This window comes from Staurois parvus, unplaced genomic scaffold, assembly GCF_062004578.1.
Source record: "Staurois parvus isolate SC_StPar_1 unplaced genomic scaffold, SC_StPar_1.0 ptg000253l, whole genome shotgun sequence".
Classification (NCBI taxonomy): domain Eukaryota; kingdom Metazoa; phylum Chordata; class Amphibia; order Anura; family Ranidae; genus Staurois; species Staurois parvus.
In genome coordinates this window covers 771,107-792,881 of record NW_028318049.1, presented here as the reverse complement: position 1 = coordinate 792,881, position 21,775 = coordinate 771,107, and the positions used below count along the sequence as shown (strand labels likewise).

At 45.8% G+C, this 21,775-nt stretch overlaps 1 protein-coding gene across 1 annotated transcript; it reads left to right on the top strand.

Moving 5' to 3' along the window:
* The first annotated feature begins 1,195 nt into the window (after nt 1-1,195).
* FYRD1 (FYRN and FYRC domains INO80 complex interactor 1) lies at nt 1,196-21,531 on the top strand. The gene is made up of 10 exons (XM_089680910.1): nt 1,196-1,336; nt 3,457-3,601; nt 7,493-7,563; nt 7,904-8,112; nt 9,789-9,928; nt 13,082-13,228; nt 14,631-14,728; nt 16,558-16,668; nt 18,006-18,148; nt 19,906-21,531. The coding sequence occupies exons 2-10, from the start codon at nt 3,473-3,475 to the stop codon at nt 20,043-20,045; spliced, it is 1,188 nt and encodes a 395-aa protein (XP_089537036.1). The 5' UTR covers nt 1,196-1,336; nt 3,457-3,472; the 3' UTR covers nt 20,046-21,531.
* Nucleotides 21,532-21,775: the final 244 nt, after the last annotated feature.

The following is a 21,775-nucleotide window of genomic DNA, read 5'->3' as shown; positions in this document are numbered from 1 at the left end:
GAGGGACGCACAGACCTCTACAGGCTAGACAATGGCACCCTGACTGCCATTAGGTACCGGGATGAAATCCTTGAACACATTGTCAGACCCTACACTGGTGCAGTGGGTCCTGGGTTCCTCCTGGTGCATGACAATGCCCGGCCTCATGTGGCGAGAGTATGCAGGCAGTTCCTGGAGGATGAAGGAATTGATACCATTGCATGGCCCCCACGCTCGCCTGACCTAAATCCAATAGAACACCTCTGGGATGTCATGTTTTGGTCCATTCAACGCTCCAGGTTGTACCTCAGACTGTCCAGGAGCTCAGTGATGACCTGGTCCAGATCTGGGAGGAAATCCCCCAGGACACCATCCGTCGTCTCATTAAGAGCATGCCCCGATGTTGTCAGGAATGCATACAAGCACGTGGGAGCCATACAAACTACTGAGTACCGTTCTGAGTCGCTGCAATGAAATTTCAGCAAAATGGACTAGCCTGCGGCATAATTTTTTCACTTTGATTTTCGGGGTGTCTGTGAATTCAGTCCTCTGTAGGTCGATCATTTCCATCAAACAATGGGGCATCCTTACATTCCTAACACATTACCCATCCATATCAGTATAGAGATCCAGCAGATTTGTCCCATTGAGATCTGATGGGTTCTCAGCAGGGGCAGACTGACCATTTGGAAACTCGGGCACTGCCTGAGGGCCCGGGGTCAGTAGGGGGCCCCATGAGATGCCCCTGGTACCTTTTCATAGGCTTTTTTGCGTTTGGGCAAGGACACAGGGGCCCCATGATCCCCTATTGCCGGGGCCCCATGAGTTGTCAGTCCACCTCTGGTTCTCAGTGTACATTTCATTTTTCTGAGCAATGTATATCATTATGTTACGTATGCAAAATATACAGATCTAGTTCAGGCGGAGAGAGGTCTCAGTTTGGGTTAAAATACAATGGTTTGGTGGTTTAATTACAGAGCTTTCTGTGTTTCGCCCTAACGCGGTGACAGCCGAGCGCACAGGGAATTACAACCATCGTCCGGACAGCTCCGAGCACGCCTTCTCCCCAGCCCGCCAATCACTGGACGCCTCAATATTTTGCTCATAGAACGCTTTTACAACCGCAGCCAATCATAGGACGCCTCCGTATCTGATTGGGTAGACCCTCGTACAGCCTATGTCTATCACAGGCCTCCAAAATTCAACATGCCGCGTGAGCGCGTCTCACCTTGCCTGCTGATTGGTAGGGGGCGGGATCGGTGTAAGGGCGGAAGTATCTCCCTGGTAGAGGTGCTGGGGTGGCTGTACATTGCACCATAGAGATGCCCGGAAGTGCGGCTTGAGAGGTTTATTCAGGGTAAGTACTGTTTGTTAGTTTATCTTTATTGCATTAAATGTAGTTTATATAATAATGTAATGTAATACAGAAGAGCTCAGCTTATTGTTCACAGGATGGAAATGTTGACGTGAAGAACAGAGGACAGTGAAGGGGGGCAGAGAACAGTAATGGGGGGTTATGTGAAGAGTGCAGAGGACAGGAATGAGGGAATATGTAAAGGGATGGGGGAGGGCAGAGGACAGTAATGGGGGATATGTAGGTGGGCAGGGGACATTATTGGGATGTGAATGGGTGCAGAGGACAGGAATTTGGGGATGTGTACGGGGGCAGAGGACAGTAATGGGGGAGATATGTAAAGGGGGGGGGGGCAGAGGACGGTAATGGGGGGATGTGAAGGGGGCAGAGGACAGGAATGGGGGGGGGGGGGATGTGAAGGGGGGCAGGGACAGGAATGGGGGGGGGGATGTGAAGGGGGGCAGAAGACAGAAATGGGGCAGAGGATATGTAAAAAGGGGGGGGGGGGCAGAGCACAGGAATGGTGGGGATGTGTAGGGGGGCAGAGGCCATTAATGGTGGGGGGGTTGTTAAAGGGGGCAAAGGACAGGAATGGGGGGGAGATGTGAAAGGGGCAGAGGACAGGAATGGAAGGATATTTAAAGGGGAGCAGAGGACACTGAAGGGGGGATGTGAACGGGGGCAGAGGACAGTAATGGGGGTGGGGGGATATGTAAAGGGAGGCAAAGGACAGTAATGGGTGGATGTTAAGGGGGCAAAGAACAATAATGAGGGGGTATGTAGAGGTGAGTCAGAGGACAGTAAAGGGGGGGTGAAGGGGGACAGAGGACAGTAATGGGGGGATGTGTAAAATGGGGCAAAAGACAGAAATGGTGAGGGATGTGAAGGGGGATTATGTAGAGGGGAAGCAGAGGACAAAAAAAGGGGGGAGGGGAGGTGTGAAAAGGGGCAGAGGACAGTAATGGGGTGGAGGGGATATGTAAAGGGAGACAAAGGACAGTAATGGGGGGGGAAATGTGAAGGGTGCAGAGGACAGTAATGGGGGGGGGGATGTAAAGGGGAGGCAGAAGATAGTGAAGGGTGGGCAGAAGATAGCAATGGGGGGTATGAAAAGGGGGACAAAGGACAGTAATGGGGGGGGAGATGTGAACAGGGACAGAGGACAGAGATGGGGGGAGATAAAGGACAGTAATGGGGGGGGGGGGGGCGCAATGTGCAGGGGGCAGATGACAGTAATGAACAGGGGGGTGGATGGGGGGAGATGTGAAGAGAGACAAAGGACAGTAATGGAGGGGCGCATGTGCAGGGGGCAGAGGACAGTAATGAACGGGGGGGGGGGGGGGGGGTGGATGGGGGAGATGTGAAGGGAGACAAAGGACAGTAATGGACGTAAAGGCAGGCAGAGTACAGCAATGGGGCGGGGGTTGTGATGTGAAGGGGCACAGAACGCTGTAATGAAGGGGGCTGAGGATACTGATATAATACCAGCGTTGTGATGTGAAGGATATGAAGCTTGGTTCCCATCATTACAACCGCTTTGTGTAGACAGCCCATTCCAGGTCCTCAACTTTTTTTTGTAAATCACGTTGCACTGAGCTGCATGTTGCTGCGGCACCTTGCCATTTGGTGAGTACAAACATGCACCACATGTGCCAATAAGAATCAAACATGTGAGAGACACATTGTAAAGGAGAGTAAAAGAAAATCTGACAAAGTTTTTCAAGTATATTAACAGTAAAAAGACAAGGTCAGAACATATTGGCCCTATAAAAGATGGACAGGGAGAAGGCATCTCTATTAAAGTGATATTAAACCCAAAAGCAAACATTTATTATATTGCAGCTTACCAATTCTTAGATGTGATGGCTGCATTCTTTTCTTATTTATTATTTTAATTTCAAATAGTGATCCAGTTACTAAGTGTTTTTTTAAAAAGAACAAACTCTCCTGCAGATGTATCAATTGAAGGGATGAGACAAACCATTTAACACTGGCAGGGATACCTAAAAGACTAGAAAAACGTAATGTGTATAAATTGCCAAGACCGGGTGGTTAGGCACGTGTGTGATGGTTTATGGTTCTGTGTATTTTATATTTCCCTCTTGTGGTTCTCACTATTTCAGCATTCCTACAGCAGCCATGAATCCCCCATTCTTGTCACATTCCTTGTACCAGGACGGGAAGATGAAGTCAAAGAAGAGAAGTCATAAGGAGAAATATCGGCTGAAGTGTCTGCGGCTCCGACGACTGGCGAAAACCATGGTGTTTGTGAGTGCAATATTCTCGCATATCAGAGTCTTTACGTCATCGCCATCCTATATAGAAACTGGAGGATGGGGAGCTAATCTATACCAGAGGGAGCAGCCAATCAAATGACAGTTCTTATATTTCTAACCTGTGATTGAAGACTCCGGGGGAGGATTCTTATTGGGTGTAGGGGAAAGGGGGAGATGCATTCCTTCCATTGGTGTACATCAGCCTCTGTGGTTTCAGCCATGTTGTAAAATTATATAATAGTCATTGCAATCCCATCCGCTAGTTCATGCTTCGGGTCCAGTAATTGATTCAGACTCTTGGCAGACATTTTATTTGAGTGACAATGTTTGGAGATGCCTGCCTGTCAGTCCAGTGTTTTCTGCATTAGGATCAATGCTATCTATGAGAGCGGAGTAACATTGGGGTCCTCACCATAGCGCTGTTATTATTATACAATTATATAGCACTGACATATTTTACAGTGCTGTACAGAGAACACTGAGCCAGTCGTATCAGTCTCTGCACAAGATGGGCTTACATCTTTTTCAACCAGGGTGCCGCAGCAAAATGACATAAAACTGCCCCAATCCATAACAGTCTGATCAGAGTGTGTACTGAGAGCACAGCCTGCTCCTCCTCCCTGCTGCTTTCAGCAACTCAGGAAGCTGTGCAGGCTGCCCCCTTGCTTTCTAACAACCGATGATGTAATTGGTTGCTGAGGACAGGTCTGACAGCCCACACATCTTCCAACAGACATACAGATATCAGGGAAGAGGAGAGAGCTGGAAGGAGGTGCAGGCTGTGCTCTCCCCATCCTGTCTGTACACAGGTGTTTACTGGCGATCGCTCTCTGTCAGACTGTACAGCAATGGTGTATTTAGGATTTGTACTGCCCTAGGCAACACAAAAATTGCCCCCCCCCCCCCGGAGAGAGAGACTGACATTGACCAACAACACCCCAGCCCCCCCACCCGAGAGAGCCTCCCCCATGGTGAGAGAGAGACACTAATCTTCACAGCTCTGAACATCCCCAGGAATGAGAGTTGGTCTGTGCGTACACCGTCATAAATCCCGCAGCCTCTCTCGGAACCCACCAGGTCCCCATGCCACGTGTGTCCCTCCCCCCCCCCCCCCCCCCCCCCCCTAAGAAATATGTTGCCCTAGGCAAATGCTTTGTTTGCCTTGTGGTAAATACACCCCTGCTGTACAGAGCTTGATTACCTCCCCCTATCTCCTCTCCACACTGCTCTTGTCCCAACAGCAAAAGCTGTGTGTAGAGGGAGGTAATCAAACCCTGCAAAGTCCGATCTGAGTGTGTCCTGAGTTATCTCCTGTATACGGACTGGAGGGAGACGAGCTGGGGGGAGGAGAGAGCACATTTCACACCTCCTACGGCTCTCTCCTCCTCTTTGCCACTGTCACTACTGCTGTAGTGTGGTAACCCGTGCACAATTGCACCTTTTCCTGCATGCACAGAAATCCACTGCCTTTTGCAGACACGGGAAGGTGGCATGATCTCCTAATGGCATCCCCATGCATCTAGCAAATATTCGTACATTGGCACCCACTAAAACACATGGTACCACACTAATGTGTTTTCGTACAGCGTGAGTTAAGAAATCATGTCAGCACTTTTTCCCGAGTCATCTTCTAGGACAGCTCACTTGAGAGATAGGGCTCCTCCCAGGAAACACCCGCTCCACCTTTTTTCCCCTTTTATAGGCGTCCTCTCTCCCATTGCCCCCAGTTTTAGTGTTTCCTCCGGCCAGGAAGGAGCTACGCCCATTTTTTGTTTTTATCTGGGCTCTCTGGCGGAGTACAGAGGGTCCCTGGCTGAGGCCCCCCCTTCCTCCAAGCGAGGCAGGGGCCTTGTGAGGGGGGGGACCTTTCAGCCAGTTTCCACTCGGGGAATGCCCGTTGTAGGGTGGGGGCGTCGGCCCCAGATGGTCCCAGCGGGGCTCTCCAGGGGGGTAGAGCCCGCTCCGCCGACCGAGGCATTGGTGCCTTTCCCTGCGGGGTTTCAGGTAAGTCTTACCTGCTCCTGGGATCCCGGCAGCATGGCCAGGAGGCTCGGCTGCGGAGGTCTGGACGCTGCGATCGCGTCACTTCCGGGCGCCGGGTGTCGTCACTTCCGGCGCAGGAGCAGGGAACGGCCGCCGCCATCTTGGAAATGGGCGGCGGACCGTGGAAGGAACCCGTGCCACGGCCGCTTCTCCACCGGCGGCCGTGAGAGGGAGGTCGGCGAGGGGGGATCGCAGGGGGGGGGGCGGAGCCCACCAGCCCCTGAAAAACCGCCGCACCGAGGCAGAGTCTGCGGCAGCATGGAGGCAGATCTGTCAGGAGCGGGGGAGGCCTGCAGTAAGGTAAGGGCCTTTGGCAACTCTCTTTTGTTTTTATAGCAGGTTAGACGTTCGACGGTGTTTGATCACGTACATCGAACGCACGAAGACATGGAGACACTCGTCCCGGCTTTTCGTCCTATTCCAGGGGCCAAGGAAGGGGGACGGTGCCTCCAAGGGCACCATCGCCAGATGGATCAGGGAGGCAGTTTCGGAAGGTTACAAGTCGGCAGGCCTGTCACCACCGCCCGGCCTAAAAGCCCACTCCACGAGGGCCACTGCGGCCTCCTGGGCGGAAAAAGGGGGGGCCTCCCCCGGACAGATCTGCAGAGCCGCAACGTGGTCCAGTTTCGCCACCTTCACTAAGCATTACAGGCTGGATCTGATCGGCAGCAAGGACCAGGCATTTGGCAGGAAGGTCCTACAAGCAGGGTGCCCGCCCTAATGTACGTATTTCTATTCTACTCCTCTCAAGTGAGCTGTCCTAGAAGATGACTCGGGAAAACGCAGTTATTTACCTGTTAACTGTATTTCCAGGAATCTTCTAGGACAGCGTAACTCCCCCCGATTACTGTTTGATCACACAATTATGTGCAGGTATGTTGCGAACCTATGGGGGATGTCTTTATTACCGGTTTTCTTCTTTGTTTTCTCCTAGGCCTTCGGTCATATTCTTATACTGGGGGCAATGGGAGAGAGGACGCCTATAAAAGGGGAAAAAAGGTGGAGCGGGTGTTTCCTGGGAGGAGCCCTATCTCTCAAGTGAGCTGTCCTAGAAGATTCCTGGAAATACAGTTAACAGGTAAATAACTGCGTTTTTGTGTTTTTCATGAACATTGAGCAGCCCATTAAAAAAAAAAAAAAAGCGGCACTTGGGAATGCACAAAAGTGGGCATGTTCGAACGCACCTCTTGATGTGAATGAGCCCTAAAACTGGTGTTTCCTGGGATTGTGTGCAATTCTAAATAGTGCCTTGACTGAAAAATGATTGAAAAACACTGCCCTAATGTTCCACCACAGTGACATATGCATATAACACTGCCATGTTTTGCAGTGCTGTACCGACAACACTGAGCCATGCACATCAGTTTATTATCATACATGTACATAGCTCTGACATATTCTGCAGTACTGTATGGAGAATGCTGAGCCAGTCATGTGATTCTCTCCTCCAGAGGAGCTTACACTCTAATGCCCCATCCACAGTCGCACTATTATCATACATGTACATAGCTCTGACATATTCTGCAGTACTGTACAGAGAATGCTGAGACAGTCACGTGGGTCTCTGCTCCAGAGGAGCTTACACTCTAATGCCCCATCCACAGTCACACTATCATTATACATGTACGTAGCTCTGACATATTCTGCAGTACTGTACAGAGAATGCTGAGCCAGTCACATGGTCTCTGCTGCAGAGGAGCTTACACTCTAATGTCCCACCAATTATTTCCGCTGCAGTGGGATGGTCTTGGTGTCTACACTTCAATCGTACATTTCTGAAATGTGTGTTTTCTTTTATGGTTCCTTTTTTATTTATAAACGGTCTTATTATTCTGTACAGGAAAACACAGCACTCTGTGATGAGGTAGCACGCATCGAAAGTAAATTTGTCAGAGCAAAAGAAGAGAGAAGGTAAATTTTTAGTCGTACCTCCATTTTCCATGTAATACTGGTTCCAGTGGGTTTGAATACACAAATACCTGAAATCCATTCCCTTCACAGCAAGGAACACCCTGGGTGCCATTCTGTTTCCAGTAGCCTTGTAAATATATACTAAGGCCTGCACAGACTCTGAACGTATCAGTGTGTCCTTGTGTGTGTCATTCAGACTTGGGGGGGGGGGGGGGGGGGGGGGATGTGTAGGCATCGGGCATTAAGTGTGTGTGAGATTATGTATGTTTATACAACGCTCTGTAGCTAAATCTGAGATCGTAAAACTCAGTCTTATGAAGCAACCATTTTCCCTTTTCAGGTTTCTATTAAAAAGGCTCTTGCAGCTGCAGGCATTAGGTGAAGATGATCGGCCCACAACGCACAGTTCCAGCCTGTCGCTCAGTTTTGACATGCCGAGCATGAGTGATGGGAACCTGGACATGAGCCTTCCCAGCGTGGCAGACAATGGCCTGGGGAAGAAGCTGAAAAAGGACAAGAGAGAAAAAGGCAAAGAGAACAAATCAGAAGGTGAGTACTGGGCGCCATAGGCTGGCTAATCTGTTAAAGCAAACTTGTCTTTTCTTGCAAAAGGAAGCCACTTACTCCGCAGGGATGTAGCCCAGAAGGGGCCACTTACTTTGTTGCAGTTGAAGTTTTTTTTATATTGGGGCTGTATCCTGTAAATGTATCTAATGCCCAAGACCCAGATGCCCTTTTTTCATATTTATTGTTTGAGACCTTCTGGTATTCATGAGCCTGTGGAAAGCTGTGTGCTAGGTGCAACTAGTAAGGCCCACCACTGCATCAAAGTAGGATACCTGCTAAATCTACAACAGTACAAACAACCTAGTGGTACCTGTTTGGGTACCTTTTTAGATCCAAGTGCTCAAATATTCACGTAGTAACAAAGCTTTGACAAAAAAAATGGAAGTTGATTGGTTTCTATGTAGAACTGCACCAGATTTTGCTCACTCCAGCTTTAGTAAATCAACCCCACTGTATTAGTGGAGGGTGACATCCAACTAAAAACTTCTAGAGTTATGTAAGTCCTTAGACCAGTGGTGGGCAACCTTTTTTTTCAACTGAGCCAAATCTCACCAAAACCACGATTGAAATTTATTTTGAGAGCCACATTTTTAAAACTGAAAATTCATCCCCCATATAGTAATTCATCCCCCATGTAGTAATTCATCCCCCATGTAGTAATTCATCCCCCATGTAGTAATTCATCCCCCATGTAGTAATTCATTCCCCATACTGTGTCAATTCACTTACCTTTGCTCCGCGCGTTCCTCTCGCCGTGTTCCCGCGCCGTTCCGGTCTTCAGGGCGGACTGTGAGAGGAGAGGAGTTTGTCACGCTGCCCCGCCTACATCCTGGCTGCCCCGCCTACATCCTGACAGCTGCAGAGTCCTGACTTTTGGGGCGGTTGCCCGAGAGGAGGGAGGGGAGCGGGCTCCCGGCACACAGAAGAGCCGCATTTAAGTTTGTATAGAGCCGCATGTGGCTCGCGAGTCGCGGCTTGCCGACCACTGCCTTAGACCAATGGTTAAAGTAATCAGCAGATGATAGCAGAGTTGTTCCAGAAAGGTCCACACAGCAGAAGTCGATGATTCGGATAAGCCCAGGCAGGATGAGTACAAACGCAGTCCAAATAATTTGCAAGAATAATCCAGGCAGACTAACCTGTTAATCAGGAACTAGCTAAAAGTCCAGCAGTCTATTTAAGAACTCCTAGTTTAGACAGGTGTGCACAGCAGAGACCTGAGCTGCAATTCGCCTATTGATCAGCAGATTTTGAAGGTTCAAGGTTGAATGTTAGAAAAATGTTACATTGTGACACCAGAAAGATTCCAACATGTGATTGAAAGTGGATTGGAAATTGATGCAAAGATATAATGACCCTTTTTAACTATTTATTACAATGCACACCCAAAAATGTCATTCTGTCCTGTGCTTAGTACAGCATTTTTATAAATTTGTTTTTTGTATTCTAATTGTGCCAACAGAAGTGCAGCTAGGTAGGTTTACTGTTACAGAACAGCAGTGCTTTCTTGGATAACACAAAAATGGTGGCTTTTTCAGCTGAGACTAGGTTGACCCCTGGCTGTACTGCTGACAGAAACTCTCTACATGTATACACATTGACTGACTGGATCTATGAGTGTGAGCACACCTTGCTAACCAGAAACTTTACATCTACAGTTACGAAGAAATTAACAAAAAAGAAGAGAGTGACAGACGGGGCCCCGCGCAGGTGGGTTCAGCCAATCCTCCTGGACCCGTGTGGACGGCCAGTCTTCCCCATTGTTTTAGATGGTCTGACAGTTTATAGTCTGGGAGAGGTGAGGATTACTTCTAAATCTTTAATGCTTTATACACATAGGCGTACTCCAGCATACGTCTGTGTGAGGGCTATGTTTGCCCACACAATGATGCACAGAGTTTTCTGTGCATCACTGTAAATGCAGTCTTATTCATGTCAATTGGGATGCATTGACTGCACAGACAGAGCCTCTACTTCCAATATGACAGCCATGCAGGTACACCGCTCCAAACGCACACTGTCTGTTGTTAGCCATGTGTTTGCACAGACCACAATGTGGGAGCAGTGGCTGTGTCCGTGCAGCCGCTGCATCCCACTTGACATGAAAGGAACTGCCTGCACAAAGATACACAAAACACCTGTGCATCCCTGCAAGCACGGCCCTTGCATGGGCGTATGCTGTAGTATATCCATGTGAACAAGACCTAAGAGAATGTATAGTGGTTTTATGCACTTTATTATTATTATTATATATTTATTTTTTTATTATGGCCAAAACTATAAAAAAAAGTCTGATAAATATTTTTTTAAGTATGATAAATATGAAATATTTTGCATATAGTACAGTTGCAAAGCAGTTAGAACTTCTGCCTGGCATCACCAAGGTCGTCTATTTGAATCCCAACCATGACACTGCCTGTATGGAGTTTGCATGTTCTCCCTGTGCCTGCATGGGTTTTCCTCGGATACTCCGGTTTCCTCCCACACTCCAAAGACATGCTGGTAGGTGAATTGGCTCCTGTCTAAATTGACCCTAGTATGTGTATGTATGAATGTGAGTTAGGAACCTTAGATTGTACGCTCCTTGAGGGCTGGGACTGATGTGAATGTATTATACATATGTAAAGCCCTGCTGTAAATTGACAGCACTATATAAATACCAGAAATAAATAATAAATATGTTGCACTTTTCTCTCCAGCCAGCAGTTGGAGCTCTAGTCTTTTTTTTTTTTTCTTGTAAAACAGTTTCACTCTTGGCTGTACTAGAAGTATCTAATTGTTTGTAAAGCTCAGAAAAGCACCACAACAGTGACTCCTTCCTTATTGGAGGGTGCATGCTGCCTTTCACTTTATGTGAACTTCTGTGTGAATGGACACACAGGTTGTATTTGCATCTTGGACAAATCAGGTTGTGAGATGCATCCCAGATTATTAGAGTTGTAATGTCACCTCTATTTTCAGTCCTCACAAAGCGCAGCCATTGGTCCTTGCCACAACAAATGACTGTAAGTGAAACAAGGTGGGACCTTCAGACATCTAATATATAAAATACTATCTGTCCAACGCCCTGTGAATGCAGCTTTGTGGTCACGGGTGTATAAAATCAAGCCCCTAGGCATGCAGACTGCTTCTACAAACATTTGTGAAAGAATGGGTCGCTCTCAGGAGCTCAGTGACTCCAAGCGTGGTACCGTGATAGGTTGTCACCTGTGCAATAAGTCCATCCGTGACATTTCCTGGCTACTAAATATTCCACAGTCAACTGTTAGTGGGATTATACCAAAGTGGAAGCAACTGGGAACAACAGCAACTCCGCTCCCAAGTGGTAGGCCACATAAAATGACAGAGCGGGGTCAGCGCATGCTGAAGCGCACAGTGCGCAGAAGTCGCCAACTGTCTGCAGAGTCGATAGCTAAAGACCTCCAAACTTCATGTGGCCTTCAGATTAGCACAACAACAGTGCATAGAGAGCTTCATAGAATGGGTTTCCATGACCGAGCAGCTGCATCCAAGCCTTACATCACCAAGTGCAATGCAAAGCGTCGGATGCCGTGGTGTAAAGCACGCTGCCACTGGACTCTAATTCGGTGGAGACATGTTCTCTGGAGTGACCAATCACGCTTCTCTGTCTGGCAATCTGATGGACGTGTCTGGGTTTGGCTGTTGCCAGGAGAACGGTACTTGCCTGACTGCATTGTGCCAAGTGTAAAGTTTGGGGGAGGGAGGATTATGGTGTGGGGTTGTTTTTTAGGGGTTGGGCTTGGCCCCCTAGTTCCAGTGAAGGGAACTCTTAAGGCGTCAGCATACCAAGACATTTTGGACAATTTGGGGATGGCCCCTTCCTGTTCCAACATGACTGCACACCAGTGCACAAAGCAAGGTCCATAAAGACATGGATGAGTGAGTTTGGGGTGGAGGAACTTGACTGGCCTGCACAGAGTCCTGACCTCAACCCGATAGAATACCTTTGTGATGAATTAGAGTGGAGACAGCAAGCCAGGCCTCCTCCCCCGACATCAGTGCCTGACCTGACAAATGTTCTTCTGGAAGAATGGTCAAACCTTCCCATAGACACCCTCCTAAACCTTGTGGACGGCCTTCCCAGAAGAGTTGAAGCTGTTATAGCTGCAAAGATTGGGGCCAACTCAGTATTGAACCCTACGGACTAAGACTGGGGGGCCATTAAAGTTCATGTGCGTGTAAAGGCACTTTTGGCAATATAATGTATATATCAATTGAGGAGATTTTCTTTCACTTTCTGCTCTGAGAAACAAACTGGAAATGAGAGAAATTGTCTTCAAAGGTGAGGGAAACCTCCTCTCAGATCTGATGAGAACAATAAAAAGTTGAATTTCCCATCACTTACTGTCCTGTTGATAATGGTAACAAGGTTAAATAGAAAAGGTAAATCTGCCCACCTGCCTAGCAGGTCCTAACTTTTCACCAATCTATCCAAAACCTTGAGTAGAACTAAAGCCAAACCAGGTTATACCTATCAGTTTCTTTTTGCCATCTTTGTCCAATGGGGTAGATTTCCCTTCACTTATAGTCCTATAGCCACACCTGGAAGTGAGAGTAAACCCCTCCAAAGGAAGGAAATCCTTGGTTTTCACCAGAACAAGTGTCTCTTCCTATTGGAAGGTTTCCCCTCTATTCCTGTTCTGGTGACAACCCAAATTTGGGATTTTTTTTTTATCTTCACTCTCGGTGATAACAGGTGAATCTCCCTAATGGAGACACAGAGAGCAATATAAACATAAGAGGTGTTCTAATCCCTCTCCGCTCTTTCCAAACTAAGAAAGGTTTTGCCTTTTCGTTATACTTTAAAGAGAAAAAAAAAGTTTGGTTTTAGCTACACTGTAGCATGAAATATCTGAAATGAAGTCCCCTCTGCGTCAGTGAATACTATTTATATATTCTCAGCTATAACACATTCATGTTTTTACAACAGATTGTATCCGACCGGAGCGGGTTCCATGACAGGAGCGCCATTTATCCTGTGGGTTTCTGCAGCACAAGAGTTTATGTCAGCATGCGAAACCCAGAGCAGAAATGTCTATATACATGTCAGATCAAAGATGGCTGGACCAGGCCTCAGGTGACCACTTTACACTTTCTCTTGGATGATTATGTGACGTTGTATTACAAAGTACATAGCATCATAATACAAAGTGCCCACTTACCTGCACAACAGGAAATGTTTATAAAGCTCGCCATGACTAAACACTGGACAATTCCTGCATTGCGTACTGACGGAGGCAGATTTAAATGCAGCAAAATTGCAACTGACTGCTGAAGCACAATGTGCAATTGTATCACTCATAAACAAGGATGGATACTATATCCTCAAAGAGACATATCTAGACACACCATAAATGGAACTTTATGTTCAGCACTCAATCGCTCATAAAAAGAGAAGCAAGAAATAGATCTAAAATCATTTATCTAGTCTAAAGATTAAAGTGTTACTAAACCCACAACAGTAAAATCTGTATATGCAGTAAAGCATGCTTGTTATACTCACTGTGGGAACTAAGGGGTTAATCCTCCACATTGTGAAAAAAGGCTGTTTGAGCCTGTCTTCTCTGATCCTCCCCTTCTTCTACTGTCCCCAATCAATCTGTTGACAGTATGGAGCTCTAGGAGTCACTCTGCACATGCTCAGTTTAGTGTGTATGGCTAGAGAGTTTTTTTCTCTTTGGGAGGGTGCATGTGATCAGCACAAGGCCAATCGGTACTGTCCAGACAGAGAGTCAAGGGTTATGCAGCCTCATGGGACAATCAGCACAATATGAAAACTCCTACAAACTTTAACCAGTGATCGCCCCCCATTTCCTTCCTGGGGGTAAGAGGCATAAAGTCTTACCATGTTGGCATATAAGCAACAAACACCACCTTCTGCAGCTGTTCAATTACATCAAGCAGAGGACCCTACACCTTTTATCCTGCCTCCATCCCTTTAACACCCCAACAGGTTGTGTGATTTCTGATGGGCAGGATGAGCTGCTTCCCACCAGGGTATGCTACACTCAAAGTTGGAATGCACACCAAACATATGCATGTTAAGGGCCTCCCATAACTGAGCGCTCACAAAGGGAGCCATCCCACGCTAACAGACCTTCTTGGCTGAATGTACCAACGTTCCTTTAAATAAATTCTTTATCCAAGGGGTTTTACCAGACGTTTGATAAATAAATACATTTCAGATTTCCTATTTTGCTTTTTGATTTATGAGCAGTTTGAGCCCTGAAAAGAATCCCATTTATTGTCTGAATATAGGTGTACAATTGAAGTTGATATTGATTATTCGCATGGCCTATTCTCTCAGCAGTCCTTCGTGGGTCCTCAGTGTGTACCTAATATACGTACAGCCACAAGAGGGGGCACTTCCATGTGTGTGAAAATATGGTTCAAAATATGAAAATCAAAAATAACTTTACACACTTAATTCTTGAAAGTACACCAATGTAAGAATATAATGATCTCTTTTGTTCCCCTAGTTTGAGATCGTCCCTGAGGATGACCCCCAGAACACGATAACTGGCAGCTCAGCTGCAGAATGTCACAATGCTTTACTGAAGAGCGTTGGGGCTGTGCGGTGAGTGCAATCTACTCGCTTCCAGATCTGCCTTTTACTACAGGACACAGGAGCTAGGGGTAATGGGCTCCACCACCAGCAGGGGGCAGCAGGTAGCCTCTGCCTCTGTGTTTTAGGTAATGTGCCTTCTCTAAACCTATCTGAAAAGATTGACTTTAGACCCAGAAGAATTAAGGGGGACCTGATGTTGTGGTATTGATTACATACCTTTTACTACAAACCGTTCTTGCACTGTTTTTGTTGTCCTGTTGATGTTCCAATTGTTTTCTGCTGTCAAAGTGGACCTAAACTGAAAAAGTGAACATTTGCGATCTTATATGGCAACATCCAGAAAGTCTGAGCAGTACCTCAAAACCAGGGGTGGACTGACCATTTGGAAACTCGGGCACTGTCCAAGGGCCTGGGGTCAGTAGGGGGCCCCATGAGATGCTTCTGGTACCTTTTTCATAGGCTTTTTTGAGTTTGGGCAAGGACACAGGGGCCTCATGATCCCCTATTGCCCGGGGGCCCCATGAGTTGTCAGTCCACCCATGCTCAAAACATCTACCTTTTTTGTCTTGCTTTCCTCCTGAAAATGCCTTTCTCTATCAGGTTTCTATTCTTTCTCCACTGGCAAGATTTGCCCTTCACTTCCTGTTCCTGGTAACCACACCGGACGTGAAAGGAGAATCTCCTACAGGGGTAAGACAGCGATCTGTCCTTCCCTAGTCCATCCAAAATATAAACAGATGGAGTCAAGCTCTAATTTTACATTTTTTTTTTTTTTTTATATATATATTAGAATAATCTAATAGTAAGTATTAAACTAAGTAGTATTAAACCCTCAGGTGTTCTTTGCCTAACACACTGAGCACAATGACATAAACTTTCCCCAGTTAACTATCAGGTAAAATTCTTTCTTACCCTAACACTTGCAGTTTATAGCTTTCAATGCTGCTGGCTCCTGCGCTGTAAGTGCTGCTTCCTTGAACTTCCACTCTTCACAGGAAAGAGTTAAGTGGACAGTGCAGTCTTCAGTCAGTCTGTTAGTTTGGAAAGGGAGGAGCAAGTGAGTGCCTTACCATGCTAGACTATGAGGCTGTGTGTTTCTATTAATGTACACAGTGCAGGGAAACACAAGTCTAGTCCATGCATGCATTACTCAGTAAGTGATTACACGCACTGCTGAGGGTTTAAGATAACTTAAAGTGGAGTTCCACTCACTCTGTAAAAAAAAAAAGTCAGCAGCTACAAAAACTGTAGCTGCTGACTTTTAAAAAAAACAGCCACTTACCTGTCCCACGATCCTGCGGTGTCTTCTGTGTGGGCACCCGGCTGTGACAGCTTGCGGCTTCTTGAATGGCCCGTCGTCTTCTGGGACCTGTCACGTGTCCCACAAGACTACAGGAAGGGAGGGTAGGAGGACAACTTCAGGTGCCAATCCTTAATGGGGAGCGGGGGACCAATCTTTTAAAGCGGAACTTCACCTTTTGGGTGGAACTCCGCTTTAAAAATGTACAAAAATATATGTTTCTATACCTGCAGTTTTTATGATTCTGATGCTATGTGGAAGGAACTGAAATTTAAAAAAAATTAGACTTCCCAGCTGGCACAGAGCTTATTCTGAAGCTGCTGTAAGTTGCACTGTGCAAAGACATCCAGAAGTGATTTTGTTCCATACATTAGGAGCTCTTCGGTGGAGATCCCCAGTAAAATCTTCAAATGTATTCAGAGCCAGAAGGGAAGAAAGTCAAAGAGAAGAATTGGGGAAATATAATTCTATATAACAATAAGAATGAACTTCGCTCAGCAAATATGTTAATGACTCAACACACTTCTTTTCTCTGTAGAGGACAGAGGGTCTCCGCTCCAGAAAATGCCGGGCCGTACTTTTTTGGGTTTTCGCACCCCACCATTCAGAACTTAATACAAAGTTGCCCCGGAGCTCGCAAATGCTCAAGGTGAGATTTCCCTGCAAATTTCAAATTCAGAAACTATCATACAGTTTGTAAGGGTGAGAAGAGAATATGGAGGAAGAGAGAGAGACAGGTCTTCCTCCTGCCCGTAGATTACAGTCTGTGACGCATTTCTTGCTGTTTGTTGGTGATAGAAGGATGATATTTTTCAGCAATGGCCCTATCCTTTTAAGTTTTTCTTGAATTGTCCCAGCTTGTACTATCATCAGAGACTCTGAATAAGAGGCAGGGACCCAAAACATGTAGGTTCATGTACTTTGCTCCTGGGTGCCAGCTTGTACCATCATCATGGACTTTGATTAAGGGGCAGGGCCCTGAAACCTGTAGGTGGAGGTACTTTGCGCCAGGGAGCCAGCTCATACAGTCATCAGAGATTCTGATGAAGAGGCAGGGCCCCAAATTCTGTAGATTGAGTTACATTTCTCTGGGGAACCAGCTTGTACCATCATGAGAGATTCTGACGAAGAGGCAGAGCTCTGAAACATGCAGGCAGAGGTTCTTTTGACAATGGTACAAGCTGGGAACCTGAAGCAAGAAACCTACATGTTTCAGAGCCCTGCCTCTTCATCGGACTCCCTAATGATAGTACAAGCTGGCAACCTGAAGCAAGAAACCTCCACCTACATGTTTCAGAGCCCTGCCTCTTCATCGAACTCCCTGATGATGGTACAAGCTGGCAACCTGGAGCAGAGAGTCTGATGAAGAGGCAGGGCTCTGAAACATGTAGGTGTAGGTACTGTGCTTCAGGTTGTCAGCTTGGTCCCTGACTAGGATATTACATCCTGGACGAGTAGTGGCTGATTTTCATCCCATGTGTTTTAGTATCTATTATTATTATACAGGATTTATATGGGGCCAACAGTTTGCGCAGTGCTTTACAGTTCCACCACCACAAGTTATCCCTCATTTTTCTCTGTGGAAGTGGTAGTTTTTGCATCTGTACAAGGGACCTGATATCCCATAGGATTTGATTTACCTGGGTACACATTCTGGCCAAGTCCCTTTTTTGTAAATGCAATTATCTATATTTTATATATGTGTTTTATATATTAGGTGTTTTATCTACACTATCCAGCCTGCTCTGTTATATTAATATTTTATATATATATATATATATATATATATATATATATATATATATATATATATATATATATATATATATATATATAAAAAATAAATATAACCGAGCAGGCTGGATAGTGTAGATAAAATGCCTAATAAATAAAATACATATATAAGGCGTGTTCAGTTTAAAGACAGAGTAAGTGAGGCAACGTTGGGTACAATCCAATCTTTTCACCTCATTGTCGTTTTTTCAGTTACGAGTGGGTAAAGTTTGAAGTATGGAAGCCCGGGGACGGGTCAGTGCCTCAGGAGATGTATGATAACAGCGCAGCTGTAAGCTTTGAGGCTTTTCAGAGGCAATCCTTGGAGGAGATGAAACCGGATCATGTGTTATCAGGTAAGAAGGCTGATATCAGATCATTGAGCCCACTATAAGCACACCATATTCCCACAGCAACTGCCAACTGAAAGACCTGAGAATGCGACCTGTACAAAGTTTTACCAGAGATCTGAACCCAAAGACACCCACTTTTCTGCCAGCTTGTCACCCAGTGCACAGAGATCGTACCTGTATCTCTGCCAGTCTCCGTTTTGACTCCAGCCTTCAGGCTTCATTTTGTTTAAATGGACATAGAAAGATACTTTGGTGTATGTCTCTGGTAGACTACACATTGGATTGAATGCCAGCAGACATGCAAAATATCGACCACGGCTGTCAAGCAGAAGAACATTTAGCCTGGGTTCACATCTGTGCGGTTCAGTATATCGCATGTGATTTGCACAGGAACCGCACCGCATTTCAGTACAAATCACATGTGATTTGTGTGCAGTATGATTGGAGCCGTACAGTTTGTATGGCTCTATTTGCACCGCACCCACACCAGGACCTTTTTTTTGTGTCCTCTCTAGAATCAGATCACATGGGTATTCACACCTATACGATCCGGTTATGCACATCGCACCACGTTTTGCAGACCGCTTTCAGGTGCTGTTACCTTAACATACACACCTGCAGCGGTTCACATGAATGGGGTGTGATTGTGATGCGGTGCGGAATTTGCACTGAAAAGACTGAGAATTCTGCATCAGTGTGAACCAGGGCTCAGGCTCCATGCACACAAGTGTTTTTTTAAGCTCACAAACCGCTGATAATAGCATTTTTAGGAGTGTTCTTGTTTTATTAGTATTTTACAGTACATGTAGTAAAAAAAAAAGAGCTAGAAAAAAAAAGCTGTTGGGTGCGTGTTTTTTTTTTTTCTGCCAGGAAAAATGCTCCCAAAAACAATTTTTTTTTCTGCTCCTAAATGCTGAAGCTTGAAAAATGCTGGTAGTCTAAACTAGTGTGCATGGACACATAGGATAACAATATTAGCTTCCAGGGGCAGAAATAAACAATGATAATAACAGCTTCTAGGAGCTTAAAAAAAATGCCAGTGTGCATAGAGCCTTATTATTGTATTCTCAGGGGGGCTGGGAAACCTAAATACACAGTATGGAGGAGACGGGGTTAAGAGAACCTGTTGCCTAGTCCTGTGTGGATGAATTATTAGGTTTACCTTCAGTCTTGCACAGTTGTACCGGCTCCTGTACTGAAACTTACTGCACACTGTGAGAGTCCTCCTCTTTTCCTGGCTGGAGGATTTCAAGCACCATCTAGCTCTTTCCTCCCCAGTCTGACTGTCCGTGGCTTGCCAGAGTCCAGTCATTGGCTTTCAGTTGTGAAGGCTCAGCAACATGTGGGCACTACTTAGGGTTACCTGCATGCAAATACAGTCCACCTAGAAACCCACTCCTCCACACTGACACCCATCAAGGCATCTGTATTATTGCATATCTCCTCCCAAAACAAAGCCCACTGTTTGCATCACGGCCGAGGGCTCTTGAGAGGAGTACTGAGGCAGGGTACTGTGATGTTTTTAGGTGGCTTCATACAACACCCTGCCAGCACCTCCCACCAGCTGTGATCTGTCTGCATTGCATAGAGAAGCGCAGAGGCCCAGTGATATCTCTGGGTCTAAAATAATTTATGTAATGAAAACGGAAAGGTGTTATTTAAAAGCTTTAATGAAATGGTAATGTGTCTGTTTCTGTTTATTCTTCCTCCATGTTTCTAACAGTTCTTGAATCCCATTTTATGATGTTTGCTCTTTACAGGAACATTGGATCTTCCGGACATTCATGCCTCTCATGATTACATCTCCACCTATCAGGAAATGTTCTTGTCACCTCCGCACATCTCTCGAGACATCCAGCAACTGAAGTCTTCCTCGTCCAGCCAGTACAGCCCATCGTGACCCCCTGAGGACAATCTGTAAAGACTGTCACCCCAAGAAATGTACAATGTGTATATTTTACTTATTTATTTAGATTTTACTTATAAACTCCCAATGTGTGTTTTTTGTTTTTTTTGTTTTTTAAATATCTGAATTTGTTTTAACTGTCATACAAAATGTGTGTTCCTTGTAGCTCACATAAATTATATTTGCATTACATGTATAGACCACTGGAATTGTATATGGTGGACTTTTTGTATTCTAGTTAAAGACGTAAAAAAAAAAAAAAAATCTAACATATAATCGTTACATAAGCCATTGGGGTTTATTTACTAAAGCTGGAGAGTCCAAAATCAGACTCCCTTCTGCATAGAAACCAATCAGCTTCCAGGTTTCATTGCCAAAGCTTCATTGAACAAGCTGAGGTTAGAAGCTGATTGGTTTCTATGCAGAAGGGAGTCTGATTTTGAACTCTCCAGCTTTAGTAAATAAACCCTATTGTGTCATGTCATTTAAAGCCCATCTCTGGGCAAAAACCATTTAAGCTCCTATTTACATCTGCATTGCTCTCTGAAGAGTGATCTGCATTCAGATTGCTCTTGAGAGAGCATTAGACGGGCAGTGAGGAGGTGTTGTATTGCCTCCTCACTGCCTGCTTTAACCCCCTAAATACTGTACCAGATACCATGCATGTTGTGCGCATTCGCCAAGCAGCCCCAGTTATTTGGGTTGCACTTGGTAGGTCTGCCATTTGTGACATAGGCAATTCGTGCTGCCGTGGCTGCAAACCAATACGTCACAGCTGTATCATATGCACACCCTTGGCCATTGCCTCTGCAGCAAATGAGGAAGCAGTTTGGGAGGGTGTGGTAAAACCACAGCTCAATCATAGCATTTTTACCTCCCCCAGTTGTTAATATACCCTAAGTGCGTGTTCTCACATTCAACGTCTGCTTCTTCCTTGATCAATCCTGTGCAGAAGTCTGCTGTCAAATTGCTCCAGGCCTGAATATCCTGTCCAGGGGAGCAGACACCAGTTTCTGATTTATGTTCAGAAGGGTAACTGGTCTCTGCAACTCCCAGGTGTAGTCTCAGGCTGGCCATACATTATTCAATTCTCTTGAGAATTTTGCTTTAGATTTACCAAAAACCATATAATCCGAAGTCAAACCTAAACAACACTTTGAATTGTATCTGATCAGGCAGGCCCTTGCGCTACATAGTTGACGGTAAATCTAAAGGAAATTGGACAGAAAATTGTATAAAGAGTAAGGCTGACATAACCACATAAATACAATCCAATTTGTTCTTGTATCTACAGTGCCTTGAAAAAGTATTCATACCCCCTGAAATTTTCCACATTTTGTCATGTTACAACCTAAAACGTCAATGTATTTTATTGGGATTTTATGTGATAGACCAACACAAAGTGCTGCATAATTGTGAAGTGGAAGAAAAATGATAAATGGTTTTCAAATTTTTTTTATAAATAAATATCTGAAAAGTGTGGCGTGCATGTGTAGTCAATACCAGGGGCGGACTGACAACTCATGAGGCCCCCGGGCAATAGGGGATCATGGGGCCCCTGTGTTCTTGCCCACACTCAAAGCACACCCCAAAAAAGCCTATAAAAGGTACCAGGGGCATTTCATGGGGCCCCCTACTGACCCCGGGCCCTCGGGCAGTGCCCGAGTGCTCGAATGGTCAGTCCGCCCCTGGTCAATACTTTGTAGGACCCCCTTTCGCTGCAA

Coding starts and splice junctions, on each gene's coding strand:
- FYRD1 (XM_089680910.1), top strand. CDS start 3,473: ATGAATCCCCCATTCTTGTCACATTCCTTGTACCAGGACGGGAAGATG. Junction 8,113..9,788: donor CAAAGAGAACAAATCAGAAG/GTGAGTACTGGG, acceptor TTACATCTACAG/TTACGAAGAAATTAACAAAA. Junction 18,149..19,905: donor ACCGGATCATGTGTTATCAG/GTAAGAAGGCTG, acceptor TGCTCTTTACAG/GAACATTGGATCTTCCGGAC.